The sequence below is a fragment of the Entamoeba dispar genome, genomic scaffold (genome assembly GCF_000209125.1).
Source record: "Entamoeba dispar SAW760 scf_1105229458009 genomic scaffold, whole genome shotgun sequence".
In the NCBI taxonomy this organism is placed as follows: domain Eukaryota; phylum Evosea; order Mastigamoebida; family Endamoebidae; genus Entamoeba; species Entamoeba dispar.
In genome coordinates this window covers 8,435-23,207 of record NW_001852978.1, presented here as the reverse complement: position 1 = coordinate 23,207, position 14,773 = coordinate 8,435, and the positions used below count along the sequence as shown (strand labels likewise).

At 22.6% G+C, this 14,773-nt stretch overlaps 5 protein-coding genes across 5 annotated transcripts, besides 39 other annotated features; 2 read left to right on the top strand and 3 right to left on the bottom strand.

The window, feature by feature from the left end:
• Window positions 1-6: 6 nt before the first annotated feature.
• EDI_319940 (uncharacterized protein) lies at window positions 7-494 on the top strand (the record flags this gene model as incomplete). Its single annotated transcript, XM_001734204.1, has 2 exons — window positions 7-329; window positions 428-494. 2 exons carry the CDS (start codon window positions 7-9, stop codon window positions 492-494), a joined length of 390 nt encoding a protein of 129 aa, XP_001734256.1.
• Window positions 398-480: a sequence feature (AT_rich).
• Window positions 495-546: 52 nt separating the features above from the next.
• Window positions 547-732: a microsatellite.
• Window positions 733-764: 32 nt separating this feature from the next.
• Window positions 765-826: a sequence feature (AT_rich).
• A 75-nt stretch (window positions 827-901) lies between these two features.
• Window positions 902-982: a sequence feature (AT_rich).
• A 22-nt stretch (window positions 983-1,004) lies between these two features.
• Window positions 1,005-1,091: a microsatellite.
• A 6-nt stretch (window positions 1,092-1,097) lies between these two features.
• Window positions 1,098-1,278: a microsatellite.
• Window positions 1,151-1,328: a microsatellite.
• Window positions 1,311-1,477: a microsatellite.
• Window positions 1,397-1,569: a microsatellite.
• Window positions 1,489-1,677: a microsatellite.
• Window positions 1,678-1,695: 18 nt separating this feature from the next.
• Window positions 1,696-1,881: a microsatellite.
• Window positions 1,882-2,005: 124 nt separating this feature from the next.
• Window positions 2,006-2,062: a sequence feature (AT_rich).
• Window positions 2,063-2,192: 130 nt separating this feature from the next.
• Window positions 2,193-2,345: a sequence feature (AT_rich).
• Window positions 2,346-2,627: 282 nt separating this feature from the next.
• Window positions 2,628-2,695: a sequence feature (AT_rich).
• Window positions 2,696-2,758: 63 nt separating this feature from the next.
• Window positions 2,759-2,911: a microsatellite.
• Window positions 2,798-2,980: a microsatellite.
• Window positions 2,981-3,546: 566 nt separating this feature from the next.
• Window positions 3,547-3,694: a microsatellite.
• Window positions 3,695-4,773: a repeat region.
• Window positions 4,670-5,084: a repeat region.
• A 22-nt stretch (window positions 5,085-5,106) lies between these two features.
• Window positions 5,107-5,265: a microsatellite.
• Window positions 5,266-5,410: 145 nt separating this feature from the next.
• Window positions 5,411-5,438: a sequence feature (AT_rich).
• An 18-nt stretch (window positions 5,439-5,456) lies between these two features.
• Window positions 5,457-5,557: a microsatellite.
• Window positions 5,526-5,708: a microsatellite.
• Window positions 5,709-5,792: 84 nt separating this feature from the next.
• Window positions 5,793-5,834: a microsatellite.
• Window positions 5,835-5,929: 95 nt separating this feature from the next.
• EDI_319930 (uncharacterized protein) lies at window positions 5,930-7,345 on the top strand (the record flags this gene model as incomplete). The annotated part of the gene is made up of 1 exon (XM_001734203.1): window positions 5,930-7,345. The coding sequence occupies one exon, from the start codon at window positions 5,930-5,932 to the stop codon at window positions 7,343-7,345; it is 1,416 nt and encodes a 471-aa protein (XP_001734255.1).
• Window positions 7,345-7,464: a sequence feature (AT_rich).
• Window positions 7,465-7,476: 12 nt separating this feature from the next.
• Window positions 7,477-7,670: a microsatellite.
• A 332-nt stretch (window positions 7,671-8,002) lies between these two features.
• Window positions 8,003-8,058: a microsatellite.
• Window positions 8,059-8,156: 98 nt separating this feature from the next.
• Window positions 8,157-8,182: a sequence feature (AT_rich).
• A 271-nt stretch (window positions 8,183-8,453) lies between these two features.
• EDI_319920 (uncharacterized protein) lies at window positions 8,454-10,142 on the bottom strand (the record flags this gene model as incomplete). The annotated part of the gene is made up of 1 exon (XM_001734202.1): window positions 8,454-10,142. One exon carries the CDS (start codon window positions 10,140-10,142, stop codon window positions 8,454-8,456), a length of 1,689 nt encoding a protein of 562 aa, XP_001734254.1.
• Window positions 10,143-10,221: 79 nt separating this feature from the next.
• Window positions 10,222-10,261: a sequence feature (AT_rich).
• A 106-nt stretch (window positions 10,262-10,367) lies between these two features.
• On the bottom strand, window positions 10,368-11,759 carry EDI_319910 (uncharacterized protein; the record flags this gene model as incomplete). Its single annotated transcript, XM_001734201.1, has 1 exon — window positions 10,368-11,759. One exon carries the CDS (start codon window positions 11,757-11,759, stop codon window positions 10,368-10,370), a length of 1,392 nt encoding a protein of 463 aa, XP_001734253.1.
• Window positions 11,358-11,379: a sequence feature (AT_rich).
• A 181-nt stretch (window positions 11,760-11,940) lies between the features above and the next one.
• Window positions 11,941-11,983: a sequence feature (AT_rich).
• Window positions 11,984-12,086: 103 nt separating this feature from the next.
• Window positions 12,087-12,135: a sequence feature (AT_rich).
• Window positions 12,136-12,231: 96 nt separating this feature from the next.
• Window positions 12,232-12,282: a sequence feature (AT_rich).
• A 25-nt stretch (window positions 12,283-12,307) lies between these two features.
• Window positions 12,308-12,343: a sequence feature (AT_rich).
• Window positions 12,344-12,603: 260 nt separating this feature from the next.
• Window positions 12,604-12,645: a sequence feature (AT_rich).
• Window positions 12,646-12,763: 118 nt separating this feature from the next.
• Window positions 12,764-12,813: a sequence feature (AT_rich).
• Window positions 12,814-12,903: 90 nt separating this feature from the next.
• Window positions 12,904-12,955: a sequence feature (AT_rich).
• EDI_319900 (uncharacterized protein) lies at window positions 12,950-14,485 on the bottom strand (the record flags this gene model as incomplete). The annotated part of the gene is made up of 1 exon (XM_001734200.1): window positions 12,950-14,485. The coding sequence occupies one exon, from the start codon at window positions 14,483-14,485 to the stop codon at window positions 12,950-12,952; it is 1,536 nt and encodes a 511-aa protein (XP_001734252.1).
• Window positions 14,066-14,088: a sequence feature (AT_rich).
• A 20-nt stretch (window positions 14,486-14,505) lies between the features above and the next one.
• Window positions 14,506-14,585: a sequence feature (AT_rich).
• The last annotated feature ends 188 nt before the right edge of the window (window positions 14,586-14,773 follow it).

Genomic DNA, 14,773 nt, shown 5'->3' with positions numbered 1-14,773 from the left:
TCATTGATGTACTCAATAACATCAATTATTATACCAACATCAATTAATAAATTACCTGATGGTTGTTTTAGTGGATGTATTTCTTTACCTTCAATAATTATACCATCTTCTATTAGTAAAATAGGAACTTGTTGTTTTATTGGGTGTGAATTACTAACATCAATTAATATACCTTCATCAGTTAGAACAATAGGTGATGGTTGTTTTAGTGGGTGTATTTCATTAACTAATATTGATATACCAACATCAATTACATCATTTGGGAAATCCTGTTTCTTTAATTGTGGTTGTGGATTAGAATTAAAACAAAATATGACAATTCCAAGAGAGTGTTTTGAAAAAGAAGATTGATAAAATGAAATAAAAGGATTAAAAAAGAAGAATAATAACAAATGAGATAATATTAATTATATTATTCATTTCATAGTTTTATATATTATTTTATTTTTATTAAAATAAATAAAAAAACATATAATAAAAGAGCACGTTATTAATATAGTATTGAAATGAATTTATTAATTTATTCATTAATCATTATCATATATTATAATAATCATTCAATAAATAAATATAATTAAAATGTTTATTATAATCATCAATCAGAGATAAAGAGAATATAATGATAAGAATAATAAACAATAACATAAAGATTAAATAACATGATTCTTTATTAAATAATAATAAACAATATAAAATATAAATTGTCAACAATAATATAGAATAACATTAATATAAAAATGACAGAATAAATAAACAAAATTACCAAAAAATTTATTATCTTATTATATCATTATCATTTGTTTATTATTATTTATATATTTATTTTGATATTACTTTGAGAAAAAAAAACTTATATCAATCAAACACCACAAAACAAATAAAATAAATCATACTCATTTAGATTATTTAATAATTCAAATGTATTTGATTGTAAATTAAATATTATTTAATTTATATTGTTTATGATGATTTTATATTTATTGTTTTTCTTCATTCGATCTGTTTTTATGTTATTTCTTTATTATTAATTTATATATTATTTCTTTTATATTCTTTTATTTCTTCATTTCTATTTATTCTTTTATTTCTTTCTAAAAATCTTTTTATTTACTCAATTTATTATTATATTCTTTTGATATATTATTATCATTTATATCATATATTTATATTATATATTTTCTATTTTATTAAATATATTAAGTAAATATATTTGTATTGTAAATTGTTTATAATATATTTCATTTATTATTATCATTTTATACTTATTTGTTAATTTATAATGTGTAATAAATATATTATATCATTGTATATTATTTATATATTTTATTTATTTTGATTTAATTTGATTCTTTATTCTCTTCTTTTTCTATAATTTGATTCAAATTCTTTCTGATTATTTATTCTTCTTTATTTTTATAATATGTTATTTTCTTATTATTTCTTTTTTTGATTTATTTCTTTATCATATTTTATATTTGATTCATTATTTCTTTATATTTTATTTATGTTTATTTCTTATTTTATTCTATTAATCTTTTCATTTGATTATTTTCTATTATTTCTTTTTGTATATCTTCTTCTTGTTGTATTCTATATATTTTATTTAATGTTTTAATATGTATATCTATTACTCTTATTATTTTATTTCTTGTTTATTTATCTTTTAATTATATTCTTTTTGAACTTTCTTATTTCTTTATATTTTCTATTTCAATTATATTTATTTCTATATATTTATTATCTTCTTTCTTCTTTATTTTTTATTATATCATATTCTCTATTTCTATATTATTTATATTTCGTATATTTGTATTTCATTCTTCTTTATTTCTTTAATATTTCTATCTTTATATTCTTATTTTCTTATTCTTATATTTATTTGTTTCTTATAATACTCATATTCATTATCATTTTGATTATTTTTTGTATCTTGTTTATCAATGGATTATGAAATTGTATTAAATGATTGTTCATTGATTAGTAAACAATTTCTAATTTCTTGTTCAAATAATAAATTGAATTATAATAAAATACATAATTCTTGTTCATTTTATTTATTTATGATTCATTTTTGTTCTATTATTATTTATGAAACTTACAATAAAATAAATGTTGATAATTGATAACATTCTTGTATTTTTCATCATTTGATAAGTTAATAATGATTGTGTATAATAAAAAGTGAAATGATGTTAATTATATTGTTAAAAACATTATAAAATAACTTGATTCAATAATGATTTAAGATAAAATGAATATTATGTTGAAATATAAATTATCATTTATCTTTGTATTTGAATTATTATTAAAAATAAAATATGATTAATGTTTATGAATTTATTTATCTTTCTTCTACTTACTTTGTTTATAGATATCTTATTATTTATTTCTTCTTTCTTTTCATTCTGATTTAATACTTTTAAAAGAATACTACAATAAATACTATGTTATATAACTATTCTAAATACATTAAATATCATCAACTTTCTTATTCTGTTTATTTTATATTTTATCTCTCATTTTGTGTTTATTGATTAAAGTTAGGTTATTTTGTTTCTTCAAATATATTATAAACTCTTGAATTTAGTGTGAAATATCTTATCCATCAATTATTTAGTAGTACATTGTTTAAATTTAAATTCTAATCATAAAAGTTATTTGAATATTATCATATAATTATTAATAATAAATAAATGGTTGTATTATTGGTATTTGTTCTAATTATTTCCATTATCAATCTCATTATTAATTCATTGACTTTCTTATATTCTTTAATTTTATTTTCTTTAATATGATATTCTTTGTTTTTTCTCCTTTTTCATATATTTCTTCTTTGTTTGATTCATTATATTTTGTTATTCTTTCTTTTTTTATTTGTGTTACAACTTATTATTGTTTCTTATTTCTTTTTCCATAATTACTTATTTCTTCATCTAAAGTATTATAATAATTGTTTTATCTATTTCTCTTTGATGTATTTCCCCTTTTTATCTTGTTCTATGAACATCTCCAATTCTTGAAATGTATTATTAATTTTCTTTTGAATCATTTCATCATAATCACAATTAATATTAATCCTTTGAACTCCTTCTTCATTCTTTGTTTTTTAACTCTAAACAAATACCATATTTTATTGTATACACATTAATAATGTTTTCTTCTTTAATTTCATTATTCACTTTCTCTTCCTAATACATGAATCACTAGTAAATACAGTAGATTTAATTTGTTTGTTAATGACAGACATTGTAATGATGGTAGTTGATATTTTAGTTGTTTATATACTTCTTATTAATTTTAAGAATGTTATTATAATTCTTTTTCTATTTCATTATAGTTTTATTAGGGTATCTTCTGATTTCCACTTTCACTTTTACCAATCAATACAAAAACACTTCATATCTCCTCTTTAGAAAACAGAAACACTTCTTTTTTACATTTACATTCAACATTATTCTTCTTCATTTATAAAATTGTATGATAAATCCTTTTATTCAATATAAGAATACAACAAAATGTGATGTTATACTTTGAATAACACCATTAAGAAATACATAGAAGAACAATATAAAATCAATAAAAACATTCAAAAGAATAATCGTTAACAGAAATAATAATAATTAAATGTAAAAAGAAATAAGAAAAAAGGGTAACTGAATAAAATAAAGTTAAAAAGAAAACAAAAAGAATAACAAACAAACTGATTTTCATCATATTAAGAAGTGATTGTTTCAGTGTTTCAATATGCTCTATTTCTACAATAGAGTTCATTTCTAACATATGAGAATTAGAATGTTCTTCTTATAATATGTTACCAGTGTTAAATATGTAGAATATTAAATATTTCATGTTTTTAATAATGATTGTTCGTAGTATTTTGGGGAAGTCAATTTGTAATTTTAGTGTTTTTAATCTTCTTATGATTCTTTATGTATTAATTGATTGTTAATATTACAAGTATTATTTCTACATAAGTTAATTCTCTACTTTGTATTAACTTCTCTTGTAATTCTTTGTATTTATTAATTTTGTAAATATAATTTAATTCGATGTTTCTATCTTGACATATATCAACATCAATAATTATCCTTTTTTTATCTTTGATGTTTTGATAATATAAATCTGGTCTTCCAACATTAAACGAATGGTCATTAACCAATAAATCTTTATTGTAAGTTATAACCATTTCATCATTATTAATACACTTAGGATATGTATTAAAATCTATTTCATCAAATTCATTAAAATATGTAAATAATATATGTTTATATATTTGTTTACATACATAATCATGTTTTAATATTTAATTATTCTTCATTACATTATAACAATATATGGTTAATAGATGGAATTATGTTAGGACAATATTTACAATAAATTAAAGCATCACAATGGAGTATTTTAGATTTAATATTTCTTGTCATAGTTATTCTTTCTTGTATCTTTACTACTTGGAGGAATGCATTTCTTTTTATATTTAATGACATCTATGTAGTTACTGATAATTTCATAATATTAAATATACAATTTACATTTCTTATATATTCACTACATTTCTTTTCTTTCATTTAAATATCTTTTATTTATTTTATTTGTTAGAAATTCAAACACATTGTTTACATCATGTTTTATTTCATTTATTTGTATTATATTCATTAATTCATTGAAATTAATTTTCTTACCAAATGCTCTCTTCATTCTTTTAATTATTCCATTTGGATTCTGTTTTACTATTCTAAATTTCATTTATTTATTATTTGTTGTTGTCTTTTATTATGATATTGTTTATATCATCGTTGTGTTTTATTATTTGATTTATTTGTATTATAATATGATTATTTCTATTTGAATTATGATAAAATACTTATGGTGATGAAAAAGATTGAAGTAACGAGTGAAATGATTCATACCATTATTATTATAATGATAGTTGTTATAGTAGTGTTTAATTTTATAATTAATGTATTTCAATACAGATAATACATATTTTCACTCATTCTTTTATCATTTATATTTCATGATGGATATGGATTTGCCATTCTTTTGTTATTGATTTTATATTTTGTGTAATGTTTCGTGTAATGGATTTTAAATTATGAAGAGACTATGAAGAAAAGTAAATAAGAAGAAAAAGAGATAAAAAGATATTACAAGAAAAGTATAATCAAATAAAGAGGTTTAAACAAAATGAATTTAAGAAAATATCATCAGAAAACACAAAATAAAGAACAAGAAAACTATAATAAGAAACTTAAAACAAAATAATTCTCTGATATTAATAAATATTGAATAAATCAAGAAAGTGTTCTAAAATAATCAACAGTTTCGGTTATGTAATTATACAATCCATTCATCTCTCTTGAATTAAAGAAATAAGAAGAATGATGAGAAATAGAAAATAAGAAAGAAGTAAAATAATATAATATGAATAATATAATCATTTGTTATTCACTTCATATTTTTATATTATTTCATTCTTTTTATAGTAATTTAAATTATTATTCATTTATTATATAATTTTATTGTTTTGTTTTCTTTTATTAATGTTTAATTTTTAATCAAACATATTCTAATATGTTATATATTATTTAATTTGATGTATTTTCCTATCATTTTTCTAATTTATATTATACAACTCTTTATTTTATTATTTCATGTTATATTCATTTCATCAATTTAGTTTCTATCATTCATTTTATTTCATTCTAAATAAATTGAAACAATCAACATATTCTAAAGAATAACAACAATTCATAATTGTATACATAAAAATGAATGAAATGTAAATGATGATTATACTATAAACATATTATATTTTATTATATTTTATTATAATCTATATAACTCAAACAGACAATTTAATAATAAATGTCTCTTTGACACGTGGATGATGAAATAAAAGAATGACAAAAACAAACAACAACATACAATGTTAAAACAACATAGATATTTTAAATTTCATGGGAAAAATATATATTTTGAAATTAATGAAGTTATTAGTTTAGAAGAAGCAAAAGAAATAATAGGAAAGTTTGGATGTGGAAAACAAATTAAGTGGATTGGTGTTGGAATAAATGAGAAAGGATCTAGTCAAAATACACATTCACACTCTCATGTATATGTACAATTGGATGGTATTTTCCAATTTAACAAAAAGCCAGAAACAAAAATACATGGGAAAAAATTACATATTAATTTTAGTTATATTTCAAGATTATGTGATATGGATGGTTCATATCAAAATATAAGGAATTATCTTAAGAAACATGAGAAATATGAAGAAGAAGGAATATTTAGTGAATCAATAAGAATTTCATGGGACCAAGCTATAAAAGAAGCACTTGAATGTCCAGATTATTTAGAAGCAACAAGAATATTACAAGGATCAAGTTATGGAAGATGGTTAACAAGTTGTTCTACATTTCAGAAGAAATGGAATCAAGAACACTTTGAAGAAATAGTAGAATCAAGGAAAATATATATTCGATTAAATCCATGGAAAGAAGAAATGATAGAAGTAAAAGAGATCAGAACATGGATTAAGAAAGCATTAGAAAGAAAAGAAAAGAGAGTACCAATATTATTTATTGTTGGTAAAACAAAAACAGGAAAAACAGAATTTATTCGAGATGCATTAAAAGGAGTAAAGATAGAAGATCATCGAGGTGAAATTATGTTTGATACAGTTGATCAATTCAAGAATTATGACATTCGACTATATGATGATTGTAATTTTAAAACATTCTCTTGGGATATATTCAAAGCACTTTGTAGTACAAGGGGAGAAAGTATTAAAATTAACATTAAATACAGTTCAATCATTCTTGAATCAATTCCAACTATCATCATATTCAATGAAGGTCAATACACTTCATTCTTGAATAGATGTAATGAAGAAGGAGATTCAACGTGGATACAACATAATTCAAAAACAATAATGATAAATAATAAAATATATATGTCTCAAAATGAAATGAATACACATCAAATAACAAATCCTTGTGATGACTCTAAATCATCTCCATATGAAAACCATTCAAATAAGAGAGATGAAGATGAAATAATAAATGAAAATAAAATCACAAAGGAAAGTGTTATTGAATATTTAACAAAAAACAATATCTCAATACCAGATGAACTGAAACTGAATGAAGTTAATAATGAAAATGTAAATCAACCACCAGAACAATTGTTAAACCAAAACACAATAAACACATTTGGATTTAACCAGTTTCATAGACTACAAAATAAAAATGATAATCAATGTGTTAAACAAATTGAATACTCAAATAATACTCCATTTAAAAAAGTCAATCAAAATGAATTTGAAGTAATATCTGGTTGATTATTTATTATAATTGATTTATTTTTGTTATTACTATCTTTAAATATTAATATTTTATATTTAATGTATGAATGTTGAATATTTATATAAAATAATAAATATAAATGAATAAATATATTCACTTTATTCATTTATCATTATTATTATTCATAACTAAATTATTATTTTATTAATTATTAAATCATCTTTATTATTAATATATCTAAATCACCATTTTGTGCTTTTCTTGTTTATATTGTATTTTACTTATCATCCTTATTTTATTTATTATTGAAGTATTGTCTTTTTCATTCATATTCTTGTTAATTTATTATTTAAATTATTAACGACTATATTATTTATTACCTTGTTATTGACAATAAATATTGTGAATTCTATAATAGTTACTCTTAAATTTATTATCTTATTATTCATTCCTCTTTATTAAATCTCTTTATTCTCATTTTCTTTGACTGTTTTATAACAACAATTTATTTTATTCATACACATCAACAATAATTATAAATAAACATGTTGATGTATATCAAAAATATAAATTTAATCATTAACTAATTCAAACATTAAATAACTACCCATTAATTGCTAATATTTAAATATGTGTTCAATAATAATCTTAATCTCATTTATTAATAACCAATCTTTTTATTTATTTCATTGAATAAATATAATATAAAATAAAATAATAATGAGAATAATAATTTTTTTAATAATAAAATTTTATATCCAAGATATCAACTAGCATTCTTTTCATACTCTGCCATTGTATCAGAGTTAATTAAGAATATAAAGGAGAAAAAATTGACACCAAAGCTTTTTAAAAATATAAATTATTTTTATCCAGTTTTTTGATTTTTATAAAGATTCTCTTCACAAAATAAAACAAACTATTGTTGTTTCAATAAATTTTGTATATTTTATTTTAATCTTATGGTATTGTGGAAAACTCTTAGTAATCTCACGTTTTAATAATAAAAAATGTATTTGTTTGTGTTTTTGATAATACTTATCTATTATTTTAATAGACCGCTACAAAAAAGAAAAGCCTTTCTTATTGAACTTTAAAGAAAAAAGAAACTTAGCTATTAGTTAATTGAATAGAGTAATTAACTTAAAGTTCATCTCGTTGGTGTTTTGGTTTAACTGACCTTTTGATAGGATGAAGTTCTTGATAAAAAGGTGTGATTAAGCTCATAAACGTATCATCCCCCATTAACTTTTTGATTGACTTATCATCATCGACATTGAATGCTTTACCAACTTTAAATAATTTCTTCCAATTTATTTCTTCAAGAGTACTCAAAACAAACTTGTCTTTTAATAGTTCTTTAACTTGTTCTATAGTTAACTCAATCTTTGGTTTTCGTTCTTCTTCTTCTTCAAGTTCTTCATCGATATCATCTTCAATATCTTCGTCGTCATCCTCCTCTTCTAATGGTGGTAATTGAGATTCAGGAATTTCTGGTAATGCTTCAAATTTAAAGAACTGTGATACAAAGTCCATAACTCCTTTTTGAGATGGGTATGTGTCCATAGTATTCCAAGCACCATTAGTATGTACTAAAACTGCAGGTACATTCGTAAATTGAATTTCTGCTGGAACATCATCAGTATCAGAATTCATCCAGTATGGTTTAAATGAAGTGACTGCATGAGTTCTGTTAAGGAAAGCAGCGATATCTCTCTTTAAAACACTCAAGGTGAATGGTGAAGAATCAATAACAAAGATAACCAAGTCCTTTGTATTTTTAACAACATCATCAAATTCACTTCTTAAAAGTTGTTCAGCTTGAACTTCTGGGATAACTGTCTTTTCTTTACTACTTCTTATTAATGGTTCTAATTTATTATTGAAATAACTTTTAATGTCCTCACTTATATTATCAAGACTCTTTAATGGATACATAGTTCTTCCATTTGCATGGAGGATTGTAGCAGATGGTGCAGATGTTTGTCCATATAATCCAAGCTCAATATCCTTACCATCAACTTGAATGAAAAGCATCTTTAAACGATATTCTTCAGCAAGTTTCCTGATAATGTCATGTGCAGTTTGATTATGCTTGGCAGAGAAATACCAAAATATTGGTAATTGATGGTTAAAATCAAGCATATCAGTCATAGCATCATTTAACTTAGAAAAGACTGGGAAAATGACTACGTTCATCCACCAATCAAGTTCAAACTTTTTGTCCCATGTCATAATTCCATCCTTGTTTCTATGATAGAGAGCTAAATCTCCTTCAGTAATATAGAAATGATCTTCTACTGATAATTTTAATTCATCAGCAATAGCAATGTATTTATTTATTATTTCTTTGTCTGTTTCAGATTTTGCAACTAATAAAAAGAATGGGTGAATCTTTTTTCCTTTCTTTTTACCTTTTTCCTCTTTGACTGTCTCTTCTTTTAAAAGTTCTTGTCCTTTCTCAAAACTAATATGTTCAGTGACTGGAGAAGTACCTTCTTTTAAGAATTCAAAAATAGTGTCAGAACTCCAACTATCATAATAAAATCTCTTTTGATAACCAGGTCGTTGAAGAATGAATGATGGTAATGACGAGATAGAATACTTAGTCTCTACTTCTCCATCTAATGATGCATTATAAATACCAAATGTGACTTCTTCAAAACTAGAACTCATTTTTTCCATTTTCTTAGTCAACATTTTTGCATCTTTTGGGTCAGTAAAACAAAGAAATGTAAATTTTTGTTCGTTAATAAAATTCTCAACATCAGCTGGGGCAATGTTGGCAACGTGTTGTCCAAAGCACAATGTGACAAACAATAAGAATAACATCAAATCTTTTTTCTAGTTATCAGATTGACAACTTTGCATCACCACGTCATCTTTTTATTCCAAACTCATTATTTTTTGGTTATTTATTAAAAATTTATTATATTTTTACTAATTTTTAACGAAAATATATTTAGAACAAGTGTGTAGAAGCCAGATACTTTATTTTAGAGTAGTTTTCATATTGATAATTTTGTATTATATAACATAAATTAATAATCAATCAAATTAATGAAGAACCAAAGCGTTTGGAAGACCATGAAGATAAGTCTTAGAAATAGGAATTTTTTTGATTGGATCCCATACATACATCCACCTATCTAAAGAAATTCCAACTAAATAATTGTGAACTGAAGATAAACGAACACTACCTTGAGGACCTTTCAAACAACACACAACTGTATTTGTAAGGGTATTAAAAAGATATACCCTTCCTGCACTTGTTCCACATGCTATTAATCGTGAATTAGGAATAGAACAAATAGAAATAATAGGAAATGAAGATAATTGAACAGTAATCATTGGATGTACTTCTTCACGTTTATCCATCCTTTCGATTGGATGAGCAAGATCATCTGGTTTATATACTTTCTTGTAATGAGATAGTACTGCTCTTTTTCTACTCTCAAATGAATATCTTTGAATCATACCATTACTGCATCCTAAAAATATTTCTTCATCAATAACACAAATTGAAATATGCTTTAAATCACATGGTGGTGAACACTGTACCTCATTTGAGAAAGTATATCTCCTTATTGGAAGAGCATTTTTATTTGATCCAATAACAAACCCATCACCTAATCCAAAAATACCATATAACCCTTTAATTTCTGTAGGGATAATATATTTCTTTTTCTTAATAACTTGTGGTAACTCTTCTTCTTTATTTTCTTTTTTTAAATTATCATCATTATTTTCATCTTGTTGTTCAATCATATTACCACTTTCTATTTTTTCTTCTTCTCCATCTTTTTTAATTTCTTCATTAATAGCATCTTGTTCCTGATCTTTCTTCGTCTTGTCATCCCCTTCATCTTGTTTGTTTGTATCTATATCTACAACATCTTCAATTATATCATCAATATTGATATCTTTAATATCATCAAATTTGTCATCATCTTCTTCACTACTTTCGCTTGACTCTTCATCAATTAATAAAGGCTCAATCAGTTCTTCTGTTCTAAGATCCCATTTTTTTAATTTAATACTCCACTCAATTTTATTATTTAAAATTTTTGTTAAAGTTCCATCTCCTTGTAACACAAGTAAAGCTTGTTGTCCAATTGATTTGTAATTAATTTCTATATGACTAGAATACATTAAATTAGATTGGCTAACATTTAACTTCATCATTACTATTGGATGTTTTGAAGGTAATGGAAACTTTTCAATGGTATATGGATCAATACTGATTTTATATAAAACTGGTGAATGCGATAATGCCATAACAACTGAACCAGTACTATATCGATATGACTCTGGAATACTTGGATCAAATTCAATGAAATTAACAGTAGATGGTGTTTTTGTAATAGCTTTGCTTGTTGCTAATATTTTAGGTGGTTGTAATGATACAAGTTTCAGAGCACCATTAGGAAGTCCAATAACGGCAGTCATTAATTGTTTTTATTTATTTGTTTTTTCTAAAAGAATTAATGAAAAAACAAAAAACCCTTTTTTCTCTATTTAAAAACCCGTTTGTGTTTTATATACTAATTTATTTCATTTTTACATCGCTACTTATACAGTCACCTACATTGAGACACTCTAAACACCTCCTGATCTATGGGTTTTGTTGAATTTTTTCATATATAAAATTACAAAATCATTAAAAAATAAAAGAATATGAATCATTGTTGAATTGAATAAACTTCATGCCAATACAATAGATTTTGATAATAGTATTTGCTGTATATCCAATTCTAATTAACAAAAAGATAGAAGAATATATAAATTCTTTTAAAATTCTATAAATATATTATTTTTTTAAAATCTTTTGTTTAAGCTTCTTAAATATAACAAGTTGAAAACAAAGAATCAAAGAAATTTAGAAAAGAGTTGTGAACTACCTTAATAATCATTCTATAACTAATAAAATATTTTTAAGTGTTAAATAGATAATTATTAGAATATTTTTTAACACTTGCTTTTCTAATAATATTAGGAAATATTTTTAAAAAAGTTCTTTTTAAATTATTATACTTTGTCTAATGTTATTGAAAATTCTAGAAAAATTACTCTCACAAAATAACTGGTTGTGATGAAATTAAATTATGGTTTTTTAAGAATATGGAATAGAAATTATAAACAAGAAAGTTTGTAATTTAGACTTTTGAATGATTATATTAAGAGTTCATTGAGTTTGTTTAATAAGAATTAAAAACAAAAGAAGTATAAATATTAACGAACTACACAACAAACAATAAGTTTTTTTAGTACTCTTCTTAAATGACTTGTTTAGATTAAATATTAATTATACAACACTTTATTATTTAAAATTTTACTCTTTTTTTGCTTTATATTTTCTGTATTTATTATAGTTATTTGGTAATTCTCAAGAACAATATTTAAATTTTGAAAGATAAAAATTGGTATTTAAGAAACTCTTATAACTATTCTAGTTTATTAAAAATATACTTTGATATAAATAAAATAGATTAGATATTATAAACAAACGTTGAATGGGTAATTTTTTTCTAAATCAATGTACTTTTTAAATATATTATCACTTTAAAAAGGAGTTTCTCAATTTTTAACTTAGTTTTATTTTTTATTAGTATTTTTGGTTTAAAAAAGATAATTAAATATTAAATGAATAGGAATAAGATTAGAAATAAAACCAATAAATGAACATGTGAGAAAGATGATGAAGGGATAGAGGTTGATATTTCGCAAAATCCAGAAGATGTGCAATGAAATCCAGGCATACAACTTCCACAGTATTGATAACAATCTTTATCATTTGATATAGAACATTCAGTATTGTTACAGTCGAAAGAATCTATAGTACATCCTACCATTGATCTTTCATTTCTTTCAATGCTTTCAGCGAAAGTTATTTGAATAGAAGAGTCACTAGTTTCAAAGTCAATTATTAATGAATTAAAGAATCCTTTAATAGTTTGGTTGAGTCCAATCCTAAGATTGTATTGACTAGAAAATGTTTTTTCTATTAAGAACTTACAATTTTCATTTAAATCAAGTAAAATATGAGAAAGGCTTGAATCATTTTGTGAGACTAAATTAAGTTGTGCAAGGTATACTGCTTTGACAACTAATGATGTTGAGTTTATATGAATAACTGTTTCCTTAAAGTGTTTTGTAACTTGAACAGATGTAGGGTATTGAATAACAATACCATTTCTTTTTCCGTTAAGAGGTAATGAAATAGATTGGGTACTAATTATACCTTGGGTGACTTTAATTTTATCGTTAATAACAAGATTTTTTGTGATTATAAATGAACTTACTAAGTATTTAAAGCCACTATTTAATGATGAATAATTAATGGCATTATTAAATATTATTTTAGAAGGAATAAAACAACAATTTTTATTTTCTTTTACTTTACTAAATTGTGAAATTGGATGATAAACTTTTCCACTTTGTGAAGTAACTTTATTGAAAACTATTGTTCTCCTTTCTATTGAACTTACAACCAACCTTTCATAAAACCCATCTATTGGAGGATCGATATAAAAATAACCATCTTTATCAATAACACTACTCCACACTCCATTACTAATTGAATAAAGACGTTCATTCGTATTATATACCAATACTGTTAGAGTTGTTGAATTAGAACGAATCACAAGTAATGATGGTAGTATTACATAATTACAAGAGGAATAAGACATGGCTATCTGAAATCCTGATTCTTCTTTTTCTGAAACTAATTTCTTTGCAACAATATCATTTACAAGAATAATATTATTTAATATATTATCGTCAATAATAGATCCATTGTATGTAAACCATCCAGCAATCATACATTTATAAGGTATTAATGATGGGCCAATAATTTCAATACATTGACCACATCTAGAAATTGTATGATTATATAAATGGATATACTTTTGCTTTGAATAAACATAACAATCATCAGAAATATTAATCCCATATATTTCACTTTTTCTATTAGGCAATTCACTATAGCAATATTCTTTAGTAATATAGTTAAAAAATTTTTCCATATTTTTACTTAAAAGCATATTATCTGATATTGCCTCAACTTGAGTAATACAAGGAGTGTTAATAGATTCAACAAAGGCATTTGTGTATTGAATGTAAAATAAAATAGAATAAATGATGAATTTTAATGATATCACCATTAAGAATAACATAATGATTTGTCTTTCAAATCTTTTAAAAAAAAAAGAAACAAAAGAATAACTAATTTAAAAAACGATAAAAATATTATAACTTGATAATAAAAATAATAATCAAATTCAATTTTGACGTTTCTTTGCTATAGCACATGCAAGTTTAGCATATTCAAGTAAATAACCATCTAACTTAGAAATAGCAGTTTGAGCTATTTCTTTTGTTGCAACATTAATGAAACAATAATCACGTCTTTCTCCAGTGACATGATCTCTTGGGAAAAAGATTCTTAAAATTTGTTTTTCATC